At 32.1% G+C, this 22001-nt stretch overlaps 1 protein-coding gene across 6 annotated transcripts in view; it reads left to right on the plus strand.

Annotated features, from left to right (window-relative positions):
- The first annotated feature begins 12137 nt into the window (after window positions 1-12137).
- LOC148623219 (girdin-like) overlaps window positions 12138-22001 on the plus strand; it is an 89372-nt gene continuing 79508 nt past the window's right edge. For 3 of the 6 annotated variants that reach the window (XM_088564878.1, XM_088564877.1, XM_088564880.1), the window contains exons 1-4: window positions 12139-12466; window positions 14004-14086; window positions 14438-14543; window positions 18593-18662. In XM_088564878.1, the coding sequence (XP_088421004.1) occupies window positions 12422-12466; window positions 14004-14086; window positions 14438-14543; window positions 18593-18662 (304 nt within the window). In that variant the 5' untranslated portion in view covers window positions 12139-12421. Of the gene's footprint in view, window positions 12467-14003; window positions 14087-14437; window positions 14544-18592; window positions 18663-22001 lie in introns of all 6 variants that reach the window. The other 3 variants (XM_088564875.1, XM_088564876.1, XM_088564879.1) reach the window with 2 other exon arrangements.

The raw sequence follows: 22001 nt of genomic DNA on the forward strand, positions 1-22001 counted from the left end.
CATCACGATATGTGATAGAGGCAATTAGGAATAAAATGTTCCATCATGCTAAACATGTAAATTCAAATAGAAATATTTCTATAGCAACAAAATTAAACAATATAAAATAAAAATATGGTAATAATGTAGTGTATAGTTAAAAAGTAATTAAGGGAACCAAATTTCTATCAAAAATCAAAAGAATGTAATCAAGGGACAAAGACCAGACATGGACAAAAACACAAAAAAGAACATGAAGTAACTAAAATAATACATAAAAAGTAACATAAGTAAATGAATGAATATTTAACAGGTGGTATACCCGCTTATTGTTTAAAGTTCAGTAAAATTATTGAGTTTAAAAAGAAAAATCACTTCAATGCATCGTTTTTAGGGATTTATGGATAAATAAGGTGTTTTTCTATAGAAATTTTTTAATTAAAAATGAAAAAAAGTGGTAAGAGCTAATTTAGCAAGTTCCCTTTACAAATCTCGAAATATGCACTGAAATATCTATAAGGCTAAAAACCACTAATTCCACTTCTCATAGGCTTCTATGCTAATTTCATAATATTCAATGGCTTCTCTAGACTTTACCTTAACTTTAACCTGCAGAGGACTATATATCAGCATGATTCTACATATGTCAGCTCACAATCCCCAGAATGGCATGTGGGGTTAGCAGACTTGCAGTGCAGTACTGGTCACCGGAAGTGAAGGGTCTATAAATAGCATGGGAAATCCCAGTGTTTTCACAAGATAGGGGTATATTTAAAAATCATTATGGAGATTAGGCTTCATATCACAAGAAGCAAAATGCACCTATAAAATGTACAGAAATGTTTTTCCTTTCAGAAACTGTTTAAATTTTTTAAATAAGATGAGAACTTTTTTCACAGCACTATGAGGAAGAGGGGTAATTTCTGCGTAGGACTATTTTTGCGTACGTTCCAAATGCTCATTGGTTGAATTGGTGGTCTGTAACCTAAAGAGTCACTTTTTGTCTTAGAAAAAATAAATAACTATACAGGTATCTTCCTACACACATACTGAATGCATAGCAAAGTTTCAGTGAAATGTGACAAGCACTTTTTTAAATATTTGATTTTTAAATATAGGATAACCAAGTTGTGCGAGCAAAAAAGTGACAATATTCTACCATACTTAAATGCATTAAATATTTGCAAAGAACTTTTTCTGACTTTTCAAATAAAAAATATCAATCACAACTTGTTTTTTAACAATATTAATGAAGAAATAGTTTTAAAAGTAATCATTTTCTGAGAAATTGGTCTATTTTTAAAAATTTATTTCTGACATGCCTCCCCCTTTTTCTTGATCACATGTCAAAAATCCTAAATCTTTAAATTTTCACAAAAGGTGATATATTTGGCTTTAAATTTGTAAATACAGTGTTTTCACATTAAAACATGACCAGTAAAGGGCACCTAAAGCAAAAAAAGTACTCAATAATGGATTTTCCATGTTGCCATAGGGGAATGCTTATATGGCCTTAACCGCAGTAATGAAAGCGAGTTTTTCCTCATTTCTAACCTAATTTTTGCTCAAATCTACACAAAACTTGATTTCAAGTGCTTATCACCACCATATTAAGGTAAATATAGCCCTCAAAGTTTAATATTTGATATTTTTACTAAATTTTGTACACTTTTTACAAGATAGGACATAAAAATCAGCCAAAAAGACCAATTTTCCATAATTTGGACCTATAATTTAAAAAAATGCATATTTTGAAGGATTTTTGTAGTGTATTCCTCTCATGGCAAAGTTAACAAGATCTTCAAGTAGTTTAAAGCTATTTCAAGAAACTTTTCATTTTGCCATGGCTTCAGCTTAAGGCTAAAAACCACTAATTCCACTTCTCATAGGCTTCTATGCTAATTTCATAATATTCAATGGCTTCTCTAGACTTTACCTTAACTTTAACCTGCAGAGGACTATATATCGGCATGATTCTACATATGTCAGCTCACAATCCCCAGAATGGCATGTGGGGTTAGCAGACTTGCAGTGCAGTACTGGTCACCGGAAGTGAAGGGTCTATAAATAGCATGGGAAATCCCAGTGTTTTCACAAGATAGGGGTATATTTAAAAATCATTATGGAGATTAGGCTTCACATCACAAGAAGCAAAATGCACCTATAAAATGTACAGAAATGTTTTTCCTTTCAGAAACTGTTTGAATTTTTTAAATAAGATGAGAACTTTTTTCACAGCACTATGAGGAAGAGGGGTAATTTCTGCGTAGGACTATTTTTGCGTACGTTCCAAATGCTCATTGGTTGAATTGGTGGTCTGTAACCTAAAGAGTCACTTTTTGTCTTAGAAAAAATAAATAACTATACAGGTATCTTCCTACACACATACTGAATGCATTTGCAAAGTTTCAGTGAAATGTGACAAGCACTTTTTTAAATATTTGATTTTTAAATATAGGATAACCAAGTTGTGCGAGCAAAAAAGTGACAATATTCTACCATACTTAAATGCATTAAATATTTGCAAAGAACTTTTTCTGACTTTTCAAATAAAAAATATCAATCACAACTTGTTTTTTAACAATATTAATGAAGAAATAGTTTTAAAAGTAATCATTTTCTGAGAAATTGGTCTATTTTTAAAAATTTATTTCTGACATGCCTCCCCCTTTTTCTTGATCACATGTCAAAAATCCTAAATCTTTAAATTTTCACAAAAGGTGATATATTTGGCTTTAAATTTGTAAATACAGTGTTTTCACATTAAAACATGACCAGTAAAGGGCACCTAAAGCAAAAAAAGTACTCAATAATGGATTTTCCATGTTGCCATAGGGGAATGCTTATATGGCCTTAACCGCAGTAATGAAAGCGAGTTTTTCCTCATTTCTAACCTAATTTTTGCTCAAATCTACACAAAACTTGATTTCAAGTGCTTATCACCACCATATTAAGGTAAATATAGCCCTCAAAGTTTAATATTTGATATTTTTACTAAATTTTGTACACTTTTTACAAGATAGGACATAAAAATCAGCCAAAAAGACCAATTTTCCATAATTTGGACCTATAATTTAAAAAAATGCATATTTTGAAGGATTTTTGTAGTGTATTCCTCTCATGGCAAAGTTAACAAGATCTTCAAGTAGTTTAAAGCTATTTCAAGAAACTTTTCATTTTGCCATGGCTTCAGCTTAAGGCTAAAAACCACTAATTCCACTTCTCATAGGCTTCTATGCTAATTTCATAATATTCAATGGCTTCTCTAGACTTTACCTTAACTTTAACCTGCAGAGGACTATATATCAGCATGATTCTACATATGTCAGCTCACAATCCCCAGAATGGCATGTGGGGTTAGCAGACTTGCAGTGCAGTACTGGTCACCGGAAGTGAAGGGTCTATAAATAGCATGGGAAATCCCAGTGTTTTCACAAGATAGGGGTATATTTAAAAATCATTATGGAGATTAGGCTTCATATCACAAGAAGCAAAATGCACCTATAAAATGTACAGAAATGTTTTTCCTTTCAGAAACTGTTTAAATTTTTTAAATAAGATGAGAACTTTTTTCACAGCACTATGAGGAAGAGGGGTAATTTCTGCGTAGGACTATTTTTGCGTACGTTCCAAATGCTCATTGGTTGAATTGGTGGTCTGTAACCTAAAGAGTCACTTTTTGTCTTAGAAAAAATAAATAACTATACAGGTATCTTCCTACACACATACTGAATGCATAGCAAAGTTTCAGTGAAATGTGACAAGCACTTTTTTAAATATTTGATTTTTAAATATAGGATAACCAAGTTGTGCGAGCAAAAAAGTGACAATATTCTACCATACTTAAATGCATTAAATATTTGCAAAGAACTTTTTCTGACTTTTCAAATAAAAAATATCAATCACAACTTGTTTTTTAACAATATTAATGAAGAAATAGTTTTAAAAGTAATCATTTTCTGAGAAATTGGTCTATTTTTAAAAATTTATTTCTGACATGCCTCCCCCTTTTTCTTGATCACATGTCAAAAATCCTAAATCTTTAAATTTTCACAAAAGGTGATATATTTGGCTTTAAATTTGTAAATACAGTGTTTTCACATTAAAACATGACCAGTAAAGGGCACCTAAAGCAAAAAAAGTACTCAATAATGGATTTTCCATGTTGCCATAGGGGAATGCTTATATGGCCTTAACCGCAGTAATGAAAGCGAGTTTTTCCTCATTTCTAACCTAATTTTTGCTCAAATCTACACAAAACTTGATTTCAAGTGCTTATCACCACCATATTAAGGTAAATATAGCCCTCAAAGTTTAATATTTGATATTTTTACTAAATTTTGTACACTTTTTACAAGATAGGACATAAAAATCAGCCAAAAAGACCAATTTTCCATAATTTGGACCTATAATTTAAAAAAATGCATATTTTGAAGGATTTTTGTAGTGTATTCCTCTCATGGCAAAGTTAACAAGATCTTCAAGTAGTTTAAAGCTATTTCAAGAAACTTTTCATTTTGCCATGGCTTCAGCTTAAGGCTAAAAACCACTAATTCCACTTCTCATAGGCTTCTATGCTAATTTCATAATATTCAATGGCTTCTCTAGACTTTACCTTAACTTTAACCTGCAGAGGACTATATATCGGCATGATTCTACATATGTCAGCTCACAATCCCCAGAATGGCATGTGGGGTTAGCAGACTTGCAGTGCAGTACTGGTCACCGGAAGTGAAGGGTCTATAAATAGCATGGGAAATCCCAGTGTTTTCACAAGATAGGGGTATATTTAAAAATCATTATGGAGATTAGGCTTCACATCACAAGAAGCAAAATGCACCTATAAAATGTACAGAAATGTTTTTCCTTTCAGAAACTGTTTGAATTTTTTAAATAAGATGAGAACTTTTTTCACAGCACTATGAGGAAGAGGGGTAATTTCTGCGTAGGACTATTTTTGCGTACGTTCCAAATGCTCATTGGTTGAATTGGTGGTCTGTAACCTAAAGAGTCACTTTTTGTCTTAGAAAAAATAAATAACTATACAGGTATCTTCCTACACACATACTGAATGCATTTGCAAAGTTTCAGTGAAATGTGACAAGCACTTTTTTAAATATTTGATTTTTAAATATAGGATAACCAAGTTGTGCGAGCAAAAAAGTGACAATATTCTACCATACTTAAATGCATTAAATATTTGCAAAGAACTTTTTCTGACTTTTCAAATAAAAAATATCAATCACAACTTGTTTTTTAACAATATTAATGAAGAAATAGTTTTAAAAGTAATCATTTTCTGAGAAATTGGTCTATTTTTAAAAATTTATTTCTGACATGCCTCCCCCTTTTTCTTGATCACATGTCAAAAATCCTAAATCTTTAAATTTTCACAAAAGGTGATATATTTGGCTTTAAATTTGTAAATACAGTGTTTTCACATTAAAACATGACCAGTAAAGGGCACCTAAAGCAAAAAAAGTACTCAATAATGGATTTTCCATGTTGCCATAGGGGAATGCTTATATGGCCTTAACCGCAGTAATGAAAGCGAGTTTTTCCTCATTTCTAACCTAATTTTTGCTCAAATCTACACAAAACTTGATTTCAAGTGCTTATCACCACCATATTAAGGTAAATATAGCCCTCAAAGTTTAATATTTGATATTTTTACTAAATTTTGTACACTTTTTACAAGATAGGACATAAAAATCAGCCAAAAAGACCAATTTTCCATAATTTGGACCTATAATTTAAAAAAATGCATATTTTGAAGGATTTTTGTAGTGTATTCCTCTCATGGCAAAGTTAACAAGATCTTCAAGTAGTTTAAAGCTATTTCAAGAAACTTTTCATTTTGCCATGGCTTCAGCTTAAGGCTAAAAACCACTAATTCCACTTCTCATAGGCTTCTATGCTAATTTCATAATATTCAATGGCTTCTCTAGACTTTACCTTAACTTTAACCTGCAGAGGACTATATATCAGCATGATTCTACATATGTCAGCTCACAATCCCCAGAATGGCATGTGGGGTTAGCAGACTTGCAGTGCAGTACTGGTCACCGGAAGTGAAGGGTCTATAAATAGCATGGGAAATCCCAGTGTTTTCACAAGATAGGGGTATATTTAAAAATCATTATGGAGATTAGGCTTCATATCACAAGAAGCAAAATGCACCTATAAAATGTACAGAAATGTTTTTCCTTTCAGAAACTGTTTAAATTTTTTAAATAAGATGAGAACTTTTTTCACAGCACTATGAGGAAGAGGGGTAATTTCTGCGTAGGACTATTTTTGCGTACGTTCCAAATGCTCATTGGTTGAATTGGTGGTCTGTAACCTAAAGAGTCACTTTTTGTCTTAGAAAAAATAAATAACTATACAGGTATCTTCCTACACACATACTGAATGCATAGCAAAGTTTCAGTGAAATGTGACAAGCACTTTTTTAAATATTTGATTTTTAAATATAGGATAACCAAGTTGTGCGAGCAAAAAAGTGACAATATTCTACCATACTTAAATGCATTAAATATTTGCAAAGAACTTTTTCTGACTTTTCAAATAAAAAATATCAATCACAACTTGTTTTTTAACAATATTAATGAAGAAATAGTTTTAAAAGTAATCATTTTCTGAGAAATTGGTCTATTTTTAAAAATTTATTTCTGACATGCCTCCCCCTTTTTCTTGATCACATGTCAAAAATCCTAAATCTTTAAATTTTCACAAAAGGTGATATATTTGGCTTTAAATTTGTAAATACAGTGTTTTCACATTAAAACATGACCAGTAAAGGGCACCTAAAGCAAAAAAAGTACTCAATAATGGATTTTCCATGTTGCCATAGGGGAATGCTTATATGGCCTTAACCGCAGTAATGAAAGCGAGTTTTTCCTCATTTCTAACCTAATTTTTGCTCAAATCTACACAAAACTTGATTTCAAGTGCTTATCACCACCATATTAAGGTAAATATAGCCCTCAAAGTTTAATATTTGATATTTTTACTAAATTTTGTACACTTTTTACAAGATAGGACATAAAAATCAGCCAAAAAGACCAATTTTCCATAATTTGGACCTATAATTTAAAAAAATGCATATTTTGAAGGATTTTTGTAGTGTATTCCTCTCATGGCAAAGTTAACAAGATCTTCAAGTAGTTTAAAGCTATTTCAAGAAACTTTTCATTTTGCCATGGCTTCAGCTTAAGGCTAAAAACCACTAATTCCACTTCTCATAGGCTTCTATGCTAATTTCATAATATTCAATGGCTTCTCTAGACTTTACCTTAACTTTAACCTGCAGAGGACTATATATCGGCATGATTCTACATATGTCAGCTCACAATCCCCAGAATGGCATGTGGGGTTAGCAGACTTGCAGTGCAGTACTGGTCACCGGAAGTGAAGGGTCTATAAATAGCATGGGAAATCCCAGTGTTTTCACAAGATAGGGGTATATTTAAAAATCATTATGGAGATTAGGCTTCACATCACAAGAAGCAAAATGCACCTATAAAATGTACAGAAATGTTTTTCCTTTCAGAAACTGTTTGAATTTTTTAAATAAGATGAGAACTTTTTTCACAGCACTATGAGGAAGAGGGGTAATTTCTGCGTAGGACTATTTTTGCGTACGTTCCAAATGCTCATTGGTTGAATTGGTGGTCTGTAACCTAAAGAGTCACTTTTTGTCTTAGAAAAAATAAATAACTATACAGGTATCTTCCTACACACATACTGAATGCATTTGCAAAGTTTCAGTGAAATGTGACAAGCACTTTTTTAAATATTTGATTTTTAAATATAGGATAACCAAGTTGTGCGAGCAAAAAAGTGACAATATTCTACCATACTTAAATGCATTAAATATTTGCAAAGAACTTTTTCTGACTTTTCAAATAAAAAATATCAATCACAACTTGTTTTTTAACAATATTAATGAAGAAATAGTTTTAAAAGTAATCATTTTCTGAGAAATTGGTCTATTTTTAAAAATTTATTTCTGACATGCCTCCCCCTTTTTCTTGATCACATGTCAAAAATCCTAAATCTTTAAATTTTCACAAAAGGTGATATATTTGGCTTTAAATTTGTAAATACAGTGTTTTCACATTAAAACATGACCAGTAAAGGGCACCTAAAGCAAAAAAAGTACTCAATAATGGATTTTCCATGTTGCCATAGGGGAATGCTTATATGGCCTTAACCGCAGTAATGAAAGCGAGTTTTTCCTCATTTCTAACCTAATTTTTGCTCAAATCTACACAAAACTTGATTTCAAGTGCTTATCACCACCATATTAAGGTAAATATAGCCCTCAAAGTTTAATATTTGATATTTTTACTAAATTTTGTACACTTTTTACAAGATAGGACATAAAAATCAGCCAAAAAGACCAATTTTCCATAATTTGGACCTATAATTTAAAAAAATGCATATTTTGAAGGATTTTTGTAGTGTATTCCTCTCATGGCAAAGTTAACAAGATCTTCAAGTAGTTTAAAGCTATTTCAAGAAACTTTTCATTTTGCCATGGCTTCAGCTTAAGGCTAAAAACCACTAATTCCACTTCTCATAGGCTTCTATGCTAATTTCATAATATTCAATGGCTTCTCTAGACTTTACCTTAACTTTAACCTGCAGAGGACTATATATCAGCATGATTCTACATATGTCAGCTCACAATCCCCAGAATGGCATGTGGGGTTAGCAGACTTGCAGTGCAGTACTGGTCACCGGAAGTGAAGGGTCTATAAATAGCATGGGAAATCCCAGTGTTTTCACAAGATAGGGGTATATTTAAAAATCATTATGGAGATTAGGCTTCACATCACAAGAAGCAAAATGCACCTATAAAATGTACAGAAATGTTTTTCCTTTCAGAAACTGTTTGAATTTTTTAAATAAGATGAGAACTTTTTTCACAGCACTATGAGGAAGAGGGGTAATTTCTGCGTAGGACTATTTTTGCGTACGTTCCAAATGCTCATTGGTTGAATTGGTGGTCTGTAACCTAAAGAGTCACTTTTTGTCTTAGAAAAAATAAATAACTATACAGGTATCTTCCTACACACATACTGAATGCATTTGCAAAGTTTCAGTGAAATGTGACAAGCACTTTTTTAAATATTTGATTTTTAAATATAGGATAACCAAGTTGTGCGAGCAAAAAAGTGACAATATTCTACCATACTTAAATGCATTAAATATTTGCAAAGAACTTTTTCTGACTTTTCAAATAAAAAATATCAATCACAACTTGTTTTTTAACAATATTAATGAAGAAATAGTTTTAAAAGTAATCATTTTCTGAGAAATTGGTCTATTTTTAAAAATTTATTTCTGACATGCCTCCCCCTTTTTCTTGATCACATGTCAAAAATCCTAAATCTTTAAATTTTCACAAAAGGTGATATATTTGGCTTTAAATTTGTAAATACAGTGTTTTCACATTAAAACATGACCAGTAAAGGGCACCTAAAGCAAAAAAAGTACTCAATAATGGATTTTCCATGTTGCCATAGGGGAATGCTTATATGGCCTTAACCGCAGTAATGAAAGCGAGTTTTTCCTCATTTCTAACCTAATTTTTGCTCAAATCTACACAAAACTTGATTTCAAGTGCTTATCACCACCATATTAAGGTAAATATAGCCCTCAAAGTTTAATATTTGATATTTTTACTAAATTTTGTACACTTTTTACAAGATAGGACATAAAAATCAGCCAAAAAGACCAATTTTCCATAATTTGGACCTATAATTTAAAAAAATGCATATTTTGAAGGATTTTTGTAGTGTATTCCTCTCATGGCAAAGTTAACAAGATCTTCAAGTAGTTTAAAGCTATTTCAAGAAACTTTTCATTTTGCCATGGCTTCAGCTTAAGGCTAAAAACCACTAATTCCACTTCTCATAGGCTTCTATGCTAATTTCATAATATTCAATGGCTTCTCTAGACTTTACCTTAACTTTAACCTGCAGAGGACTATATATCAGCATGATTCTACATATGTCAGCTCACAATCCCCAGAATGGCATGTGGGGTTAGCAGACTTGCAGTGCAGTACTGGTCACCGGAAGTGAAGGGTCTATAAATAGCATGGGAAATCCCAGTGTTTTCACAAGATAGGGGTATATTTAAAAATCATTATGGAGATTAGGCTTCACATCACAAGAAGCAAAATGCACCTATAAAATGTACAGAAATGTTTTTCCTTTCAGAAACTGTTTGAATTTTTTAAATAAGATGAGAACTTTTTTCACAGCACTATGAGGAAGAGGGGTAATTTCTGCGTAGGACTATTTTTGCGTACGTTCCAAATGCTCATTGGTTGAATTGGTGGTCTGTAACCTATAAACAAGATCGTCCCATTCCGGAATCGGACGACCTGAATCGTAATAACGTTGAATCTCGCGTTATTCAAATTCAGGACGGAATGGGCCATATTCCGATCAAGTCAAGTAAACTTTATTTAAAATCGATATATATCAAACAATAAACATAAGCTCTGTAGAGCTTTTAAAATCGACAAAAATAAAACACAAGACATCCTTTCCCCTCCCACTTATTTCCGCCGTAACATATATCTGTATTCCTGAATTGCATGTTCACTAATTGTGTTGCCTTGTATGGAGAGGATATATATAGGCTTTAAGCCTGCCATCCAATCCAGTTTCATCTTATCGAATAAAATATGTTTAAAACAATATTAGAAATTGAATTTTCAATATTAGAAAATGAATTTCTTTTATCAGGTAATGGATTTTTAATGTATTTAATAATATTAGAAAAGGATATTTTTACATTAAAATATGACTTCTTAATATAAAAAATTAATTTTCTGATTTTAACAATTCAATTTCTTATTAAAAAAACTTTTTTTAATATAAAAAAATATGGCTTTTTGTCCACTTTGGCTTGCCATTTTCATGGCCAAACACCTAATACCACTGTTTTTTATTTAATGTATGGCCATGGATAGTAAAATGTAAAAAAAAGTTTAAACCTCATTTTAGTACATTTTTTGTGCATTTAATGATATTACGGATCTAACTCGTGACCTCCAGTCCTTGTAGAATAAACTTGTATTCCCTGTAGTAATCCTTTTTGAGATTCGGCGCTGGAGATATTTTTTTGTTTTGACCACCATCGATTGTAAAAAATATCTCCAGCGCCGAACCTCAAAAGGGATTATCCTTGTAGATCTATCATAATGACCTGTAATCGAATTATAGGTCTCTTGATCTATATTATGTATAGATAAAGATTTTCTCTCCACATTCCCCTTCTAACTTGACAGAAAGGGATTGTCCCAGAACTGCGATTAACAATATGAATATAGCATAGAATTAGAAACATCAACGCACATCAAAAATTAACCCGAATAATTCTCGAGAAAAGTAGTGGATAGAGACGCTGAATTATTCGAGTTAATCAAAAATGAAATTTCTCGGTCAGGTCTCACTAACCACTTCTAACGTTTCCATTACTTTACATGTTAAAAAAGTAATTTTCAAAATCTCACTGTGAATTCCCAGGACAAATACATCTTAAAGTTGCATACCGTTGCGAAGCTTGGAAAATAAGGCTTCCAAAATCTTTATGCTAATGGTACGATGATTGTAGAAATTCTTCACAAAATTTACTTGAATAAATAATGCTGAAAATCCACATTTTTACCTGTTCTGCTAACTGACAGCATGGAGGCAAATTATTCGCACATGTAAACAATATTCATACACTTTTGTAGTTAATCACATATATGATTTTAAAGTACACATTCTCAGCTTTATTTTGACTACTTTTAATCATAATACACACAAATAATGTGTTTACAATGCATATGTCTAGGTTCAGTGTGTTTTTGGTACTACATCTTCGGGGGGAGGGGGTGGTGGCCATTTGACCCGGAAGTGCTTAGTGAGACCTTAGTGTAGCGAGTTACCTTTTCTTTGCGTCGTTAGCATCGCTCTGTAGAGGGCGTTAAAAATATAGTTCCATTCAAAATTATCATTTCTGTGTATTTTGTGGTAAATAACGATTTATCTTTATTTCACAGCTGCTTATTTCTATTCCATTGCTCTTTAAAGACGAATACTATAGATATTGCCATATTATTTTTCTTTACCTGACGCGTATGGATATCTGAAAGGTTAATTACAGGATTGTTACCTTTGTGTGAGCAATGGACGGTCGTTTAAATACACATTCTGGTCTTATTTACACTTATTTTAGGATTAATTATGGAGTCATATCTTGTGTATGGGAGTAATGAAGTGACTACATTCAAGCATTGAGTATTTGCCATCTTTTAATGCGAAAATTACTGCATATATTTAGGAAAAATACTTTTCTTATCTTGGAATAATATAATTCATCGACATATTTTGCTAAGAATGTGAATGCAACAAGAACAGGCAAGCTGCTGATAATGGCATCGTTTAGTAGTTTTATGGAATCACCACTTGTTCTTTGGGTAATGTTTATATATAAATAATAAAAAAACACAGTCTCCTTTGATACATGTTTGTAACTCCCTGGCGTGCATTAATTGTATAAATAGTGTCTTAAATAAATTATTCTAGTGTTTTCAAATCGTGTATAAAATTCACATCAAGTTCAAGGCCTCAAATAAAGTAATTGTAGCAGTCTTAAAAACTACCAAAAATGTATATATGAGCAGACGATTTTGTTAAAATTAATAGAACATGTAGTTCTAGTTCTATGACATTTTATGTTATAAAACAGATAATTCGTGTCAGCAAAAGTAAAATCAAGATTGATAAAGCTTCCAATGGAACTTGTTTCAAATTGAAACATGTTTTCCTTATGTTCTAATGAATGATTCATTTCAAAATCATATTAGTTCAAATTATAAAATGGCAATATTAGATGGTAAGAAATTGCTTTTGTCTTTTATACCATGACACCATGATACATGTATCAGGACTGCACCTATATAGTTCTTTTTAGCATGGTAATGTAAAAACAGAATGTTATTAAAAGTCTGAGTAAAGTATAATTGTGATTATTTAACAGAATTGGTATACAAATGTATGTACATGTAGGAAAGAACACTACATGAATATGAAAACAAATACAGCTATTAGTTTGAGTTTATAACTTACCAAAATTGTAACTTATTAAAAACCGTAGCTTGACAAGTTAATACATCTAAGTACATTTATATACATACACTAACTACATTGTTTTAAATGACATTGCAGACATTGGAATATTTCATAAAAAAATAACATCTGGACTTTTTTCTTCAAATTGTCATACATTTTATGTCAGAACAGTTATTTTTTTTTATAACTGCACTGAATCAGTTAATGATATTGCATTGATCACTTAATATAGCATGCTTCAAAGTAAGAAATCTACTCGGATATATGTAGACTACAATGTACATATTTGTTGTTTTTGTACATGTACATAGAAAATAAGGTGGAAAAATTGACAAAAAGCCAACAGAAAAATTTTAATAATATTTATTGAAAAACACAAATGATTAACCTAAATGTACATGTAGGCTAGAGATTCTTGACTTGGGAAATTGACAGCAGGTGCATTTTACATTTTGTAACTACTTTGATGGGTGCCCAACCTCTCCTTACCTCTAGTAAATGCAGACAATAAAATGCACAATATCATATACATGACCCTTATTGTTAAGAGTATGGCACCTGTAGCATGAACATTCGTGTGGTACCAACATCTGCATGTACTTCCCCAGTGTTCTTATTGGCATATATCTACAGAACTACATTTGCAACTTGTCCTTAATTTATTTAAGTAGGAAACAGAAATAAATCATTGATTTCAGGTAAATGTACAGTTTTGTACATGTAAGCATACATTTACAAGGTAGTTGCTGTTACATCAAAATATAGTACATGTACATTTGCCCGTCTAAATTGGGCTAACAAGACCACTGTATGGGGAGAACACTGCAGTGCAAGATACATTTGTATTTACACATATGCACATAACTATTGTTGAAATTTCAGGTGGAAACATTTGCAGATGATAAATCAATAGAATTTCAAGATCTTGTTGATGGAAGTTTTCTAAACAAGGTTCTCCAGAATATGTAAGTACTACTACATGTACATGTATACATATATGTACTATTAAACATGTTTTTTTTTATGTGCACAAATGTACATGTTTGTGCACTGATGTAGAGGCTTCCTTAGACCAATTCAGCATAACACTGCATCATGCCTTCATGTTCATGCACCATGCTGCCCTCACCATGAATTTCACAATGTGCTCCCATATTGATGTACAAAATGTACTTTTCATAACAGTATTTCTATATTTGTGATTTTATAGCTTAATAAAGAAAAGCAGGAATGTCAAAAGCTCAAAATTCTAATCTTTATAATTCTCTATTGTACAATTATATACATACATGTATAATTATAGGTATTTTTTTCAGTGATAGTCGACCAGTTTACGGGAATGTAAGTGACTCTGTTGAAGATGATAATGGTAGGGCCCAGAACTGGGATATTTTAATCAGAAATATCAAATCATTTTATCAGGTAAGTGCAAACATAATGTTTTAATTCTTGTATTTTACAAAATTTATCATTACATACATGTAAATGTACATGTACATGTAGGAAAGGAATATGTAACTACATGTATGTCTGCACTGTATAATTCATATCAACTGTTTGATTAAATCCTCACATGTTTAAAGGAATATAACGGGAATAGGTATTGTGAATAAAGTAAAAGGGACAAAAACCTCAAATGTATGTATACCTACAATGATCATACATACAATACAATTACATAAAACTGAAAAGGCTCTTTACTTGGCCGAGCAGTCTTGGTACCATAGCCTCAGCTGGACAGTGACGTACCCAGGTTTGTAGCCCTAGCAGTAAACAAATTGTCTGAGCAGTCTTGGTATCATAGCCTCAGCTGGACAGCAACCTTCCCAGGTTTCTTGCCCTAGCAGTAAAACATTGTCTGAGCAGTCTTGGTATCATAGCCTCAGCTGGACAGTGACCTTCCCAGGTTTCTAGCTGTAGCGGTAAACACATTGTGTTAGCAGTCTGTGTATCATACAATGTTGCTTAAAAGCTGGATGATGACCTTCCCATCCAGCTATTGGGCTATGGTACCAGATTGTTCATATAATATGTTTACTGCTGGGACTTGAAGCCGAGGAAGCTAAAGCTATATTGTACCAGACTGCTTATACAATGTGTTTACTGCTGAGGCTAGAAGCCTAGGAAGGTCAATATCAAGCTAAGGATATTGTACCAGACTGCTTATGCAGTATGTTTACTGCTGGGGCTAGAGGCCTAGAAGCCTGGGAAGGTCACTATCCAGCTAAGACTGTCCTGCCAGGCAGCTTATACATTGTGTTGACTGCTTGGGCAAGAAGCCTGGAAGGTCAACATCCTGGCTATGGTACCAAACCGCTAATACAATGGGTTTACTGCTGGGACCCGAGCTGTAAACACATTGCATGAGCAATCTTGGTCCCTTAAAGTTAATTTTCATTAAAACTATTTACAGCTACAAAACATAGATCCAGTTCAAATTAATCCAAGAGTACATGTTATTAAAAATAATGACATTACAAGAAGTAAAATTTCTTTGCCAAATATGCAACTTCAGCCTTTCCATATTTGCATTAATATACACATAATACCAGTACATCAAAAAAATAAACAAACACATAGTTGGACAGGTAGTCCTAGAAATGCAGCAGATAAGACCAAGGTAATGGATATTTTGGCAAGGCCTCATTTATGAGAAAGGGAAATTCCAATATCTGATTATTTGGGGAATGCATTGTGAGTCAATATTACTATAAGTGTGCAAACAATATGTCTGTCAATTTAAATGGAATATGAGGTTACTGTATTCCTTTTAATGTAGTGTTATTTATGAATGTCTTGTTATGACATGCTCTAACTGGTGAACCCATGAAAAACATTTAAATTTTAGACATAATGGTAAAACTTCTGGTTAACTATACATTTGTAGGTGTCAAGTACACCAATACACACCTGGACATTTCTTTACATTGTGTCTTTTCATTTGCCTAAGTCATTGTAAAACATTGGTACAGTATTAAAGTGTACATGTATGTGGATGTGTTTTTTTCTCATCATTTCGGCCATTGGTTGTTGTGTATTATCAGTTAAACCCTGATTAAATTAAAGTCTCTGTGATCAATATGAAAATAGAAGTTAATCCAGGATTAGATTAAGTTAACTGTGATTACAATAATTACCCCAGGCGAAAAATCTGTTAAATGAATGGTTGTATAAGTTAGCTTGATGGAACCAGGTCACTGAGAAGATTTATCCTATTGTACATTTTACTTCAAGTAACTTCTGTTTGTGAATATAAAGCCAACAAGGATTATAGCTTGTCATGTTATAATTGTCTAAGTTCTGTCAGTTTCCCCTGAAACACAGACTCCAGTGATTGTCTTATGATCTGTCAGTTTCTCCTGGAACACAGAATCAAGTTATTGTCTAATGTTTTGTCAGTTTCTTCTAGAACTCAGAATCAAGTGATTGTCTTATGTTCTGTCAGTTTCCCCTGAAACACAGACTCCAGTGATTGTCTTATGATCTGTCAGTTTCTCCTGGAACACAGAATCAAGTTATTATGCAAATTCTGTTGGTTTCTCCAGAAATACAGAATCAAGTGATTGTCTTATGTTTTGTCAGTTTCTCCTGGAACACAGAATCAAGTTATTGTCTAATGTTTTGTTAGTTTCTTCTAGAACTCAGAATCAAGTGATTGTCTTATGTTCTGTCAGTTTCCCCTGAAACACAGACTCCAGTGATTGTCTTATGATCTGTCAGTTTCTCCTGGAACACAGAATCAAGTTATTATGCAAATTCTGTTGGTTTCTCCAGAAATACAGAATCAAGTGATTGTCTTATGTTTTGTCAGTTTCTCCTGGAACACAGAATCAAATTATTGTCTAATGTTTTGTCAGTTTCTTCTAGAACTCAGAATCAAGTGATTGTCTTATGTTCTGTCAGTTTCCCCTGAAACACAGACTCCAGTGATTGTCTTATGATCTGTCAGTTTCTCCTGGAACACAGAATCAAGTTATTATGCAAATTCTGTTGGTTTCTCCAGAAATACAGAATCAAGTGATTGTCTTATGATCTGTCAGTTTCTCCTGGAACACAGAATCAAATTATTGTCTAATGTTTTGTCAGTTTCTTCTAGAACTCAGAATCAAGTGATTGTCTTATGTTTTGTCAGTTTCTCCTGGAACTCAGAATCAAGTGATTGTCTTATGTTTTGTCAGTTTCTCCTGGAACTCAGAATCAAGTGATTGTCTTATGTTTTGTCAGTTTCTCCTGGAACACAGAATCAAGTGATTGTCTTATGTTTTGTCAGTTTCTCCTGGATCACAGAATCAAGTGATTGTCTAATGTTTTGTCAGTTTCTCCTGGAACACAGAATCAAGTGATTGTCTTATGTTTTGTCAGTTTCTCCTGGAACACAGAATCAAGTAATTATGCAAGTTCTGTTAGTTTTCCCTGCAATACTGAAGTGATTGTCTTACATGTTAGTACATGTACTGTCAGTTTCGCTAAAACACAGAATGAAGGGATTATCTTAAGTAGTCAGTTTCATCTGAAACACTGAGTCAAGTGATAATAGACATAATAATAACATGATTTAAAGTCTGTATAAATATAAACACAAGCTTACATGTAGTAGAGCTTATAACTAACATTGCTTGTCTATGTTCTGTCAGTTTCCTATATCATTCTGAATTTATTTTAAGTGTAGGTTGTTTAAATGTTGGAATGTGAAGTAAAGAGAGAACTGGATGTTAACTTACTATAATCAGATTAGTGCTGTAATAATTCATGTACAGTACATGAGAACAATTTCATTGTTGATCAACTTTCACACTTAGAATTGATTTGATAAAACCTTTTAATTATGGCCAAAATAATATTTATCTTAGTATATAACACATATAGTTCTATATAAAGGTATACAATAGTTTGTGGCTAAGTTAATATAAATCTTATCAATGATAGCACTCAAGTATAACCTGGATAGCTATGTATATTAGAAGAGAGTTTTATGGATATGTATTGTATATACACACTTTATATTAGAGGAGAGTATTGTATACACACACTTCGGTGTCAGTACTGAGCACCTATCAAACTGTTTACTCTGAAATTTTACATCCAGGCAATTTTATTGTCATTATAACAGGGCACGTAATATCTTTTTATAGTGATATAAAACTCATATTTATTGTTTTCAATTAGTTAAACAAATGAAAAAGGTCTGTTTAGAAAAAGTTGAGAGACTAGTGTTTAATGTGGCCATCTTTCAAACTAAAGGAAAAATATGCCTCAATTAGAACTTGTCCCGTATGAAGTTATGATTAGGCAATGTCTATAGTTTTAGTTGACTCATAAAATAAAAATCTATTTTGTGTTAAGATCATAAGAGCAAAGTCTCTGGTAATTGGAATGATTTAAAACAAAGAATATGTCCCAAAACCAACCTAAATTAGTACACGTAATTTATATTAACTACTCAACATTTTTTTTTATTTCATGTATTTCAGGATGTATTACAACAGATTCTCATCATTAAAATTCCTAACTATCATTTGGTTTGTAAGGACCCAGAAAAAGGTAAGTCTTAATATCTAAGCAGTTACAAAAGATCCAGAAAAGGCAAAGTTTAAACTCCCACCATTTGACAAATACTTAGTATCAAACCTGTCTGTAAACCCAGAAAACTCGAGTTGGAGATGTTTCTAATTGAGAGTTAAAAGCCAATTTATGTACATGTATAAAGTCACAATCTTTATTGTTGTAATCAAGTTTAGCCTTACAAGGCAGATACTCATTAGACATTTAAGAGGTCCAAATTTGGTGTAGAGTGTAAAGACCCAGGGCAGAACACTAGCTCTTTCTTCTTGTAATGTACATATTAGGAGCGTTTGTTTTGACATATAACAATCAATCCTTCCACAACAATTTCTTTTTTGCACTGGGTGACCTTGTCAAATGCAATGGAAGAGGTATTCATCATGATTTTTGTTATGTACACTTGATGACCTTTCATTTGATATGCAACAGCCCTACTTTCTATGAACTTTGCCATTTTGCACTTATTAACCCCCAATCAGATTCTTATTCATTAAACAAAATTGTTATTTGTAATGTACACATTACAACTTTCATTTGATATGCGACAACTTAACCATATAAAACATGTAAATTTTGCACTCATTGACCACATCCAACCCATTTATATTTTGGATGTGCGCTTTAAGGCTTTCCATTTGATACCTTACCTTCTTAGAACTTTAAATATTATTACTTAATGCTGTACCCTTCACACATATATGAAATATTGGGTTTGAAAGTTTGATTTTTTAACCTGCTCATTTAGACCTTCAAAATAACATATCACATAACCCCCTTCCACGAAGTTGAAAAATGATGCAATATCAATTATACAAAGGTACTTTAACTTATGAAATATACATAACCATTGTAAATTTCTAGCTGTTGTAGTTTCTTTCATTCTATGTAAAATATTTGTATATCTGTTGCTCATTTTGAAATAAATACCACTGCTCATAAACACAAATTTCAATAGATCCAAAACAACACAAATATGTAAACTGTATGATAATCAGCAGAACACATACAGCACCAGTTAAAAAAATTGAGCAATTTCAGAGCTCATTTTGGGCACAATGAATAATTGAAATAAGATGCAATACCTATCTCCAGAATTGGAAGATGTAGAGTCATGAGGATACCACCATACACCTAAGGATCACATGACCTTGAAAAAAGTTTCAAGGTCAAGGTCATACAATCATGTCAAGGTCACGAACTTGACTCTGATATAAATTTTGAACAGACAGTTGTAAATTGAAGCTTAAAATGTAGAGCTCATTGAGTGTGTCATTTCATATTTGCATTTATTTTATTGTTTTCTTAATATCAAGACCTGAAGTTTTCATTGAGAAAGCTTTTTTGTCCTTCTTGATCTTTGACCTTTGGTACAAAGAAAGGTCAATGGGTCAAAGATCATTTGTATGTCTCTACGACTTCCAGTTCTGGAATATAAATTTTCAAAACTTGAATATGATATTTTAAGGGATATAAATTCCGTAGGGTTTGATGACAAATTACATGTTTCTGTTTATTTGTAAAGTCATGTGTCCTTGTACAAGTAACAGTTTTGAGATTAATTCTATCTATAAGATATAAGCAATTAAAAGAAATTGTTTTAAAGGGACAAAACACATAAAGAAGATGATGAAATCCTAAGCAGGGTCATTTGCTTATTGTACATGATGACCTCTACATGTTGACCAAGTATGATCATGTCATACCTTTACAAATGAAGAGGAGGGACCAGGTTGAAAAAGTGCCAATGACTTCTATATAAGTGGATAATGAAATTTTTCACAGGGTCATCCTGTAAAAGTCCTTACTGAGGTTTATCCTTGGTCCAAATTTGGTAATGTTTCATGGAAAATGACGAAACACAACCAAGTTCAAATAAATGTTTGAAGAAAAAAAAACAAACAGATGAAAAACAATTAGGTCTTTCCTGTGTGAGAAAGACCTTAGTAACAAGTACCACAAAGCGGTATGAACTCTACAGTTATTACATGTACTATCTTAATTTCCCTTAACTTAAGTTTCCCCAATATACCAACAAAAAAAAAATTAATGTCATGGAGTTAACAAAAAGTGACCGTCCTTGCAGAGAAAATTTAACATTTTGTTAAATCAAACAAACAAAAATATGTAGGTTAAGATTATGTTTCAATAAAAAAATACTTCATCTTTTCTGATAGTTTTCGAGATTTTTTCAGTTTTTCCTCTTATCAAAAGTCGTATTAAAAAGTTGGGGAAAAAAATATTGATGTATGCATTTACAATCTCGGAATCTCCTCTGCTCCACTGTTGCTGTTATCAAGATCCTTACCCATCTCAGAAAAAATGTAACTCCGATTGTATTATCAAAATCGAAGTATAGCTTATCTAAGATACAAAAGGCCATCATTTCTTGTTGAAATTTACATATGCTTTCATTTGCATTTGAATTTTGTTTGTGTCACACAATATGTGTAAAATATTCACACCATCTGCGAAGAACTGAGCAGAATATTATATTGCACGAGCTTGCGAGTGCAATTTAATATTCTGCGAGGGACAATATTCACCAGTATTCATGCAATAACCCTTTTATTATATACATAGTAATAAATATTTCAGTTAACATTATACTAATTTGTTGGATATAATGCATTTGACAATGTTGTATGTGTTTTATTGCACTAGTTCAAATACCATGCATAATAAATATATGAACTAGTGCAATATAAATTTATGAATGTTTGATAAATTGTAGTAAAATTGAAAGGAATGTATTTTTTGTTAGTATTATTTGAAAGAAAAATGGAATCACAATAACTGTCACCAAACACAGAAATATGTTGACCCATATAAAGAGGTCATTGCCATTTTTATAGCAACCTGTCAATATCTCGTTTTTTTAGCAGACAACAGTGCAATAAATTTAAAAACATATTCAGAACGTCTCCGAATTTTTACAGATACAGATGAAATTTTGTGTGCAAATACCAGGATATATTGCATGCTTTGTTTTCTATTGATTTGAATAGGAAAATATTTATTACTATATAATAAAGATAAATATGTTGCACTTGCAAAAAATATTCTCATTCCGACCCACACCCCCTTTCTTGTGACAAAGGGTTTTATTCAAACCAGTCTGCGCAAATGGTACAAGTATGATAATTGTCAAGCTCACAGTGCTTACTGATGTACGCAATGCCTATTCCATATTAACCCTATATAGCAGGGTAGGAAACTCACTCAAATTCTAACCAGTCCTGAATATTATTTTCCAATATATTTACTATATGGCTATATAATATTTTGCTAAAATTAGCCAGCCCTGCATTGGGCTGGTGG

Source organism: Perna viridis, chromosome 2 (genome assembly GCF_037379345.1).
Source record: "Perna viridis isolate PV_CMFRI_1.1 ecotype Kerala chromosome 2, ASM3737934v1, whole genome shotgun sequence".
Lineage (NCBI taxonomy): Eukaryota > Metazoa > Mollusca > Bivalvia > Mytilida > Mytilidae > Perna > Perna viridis.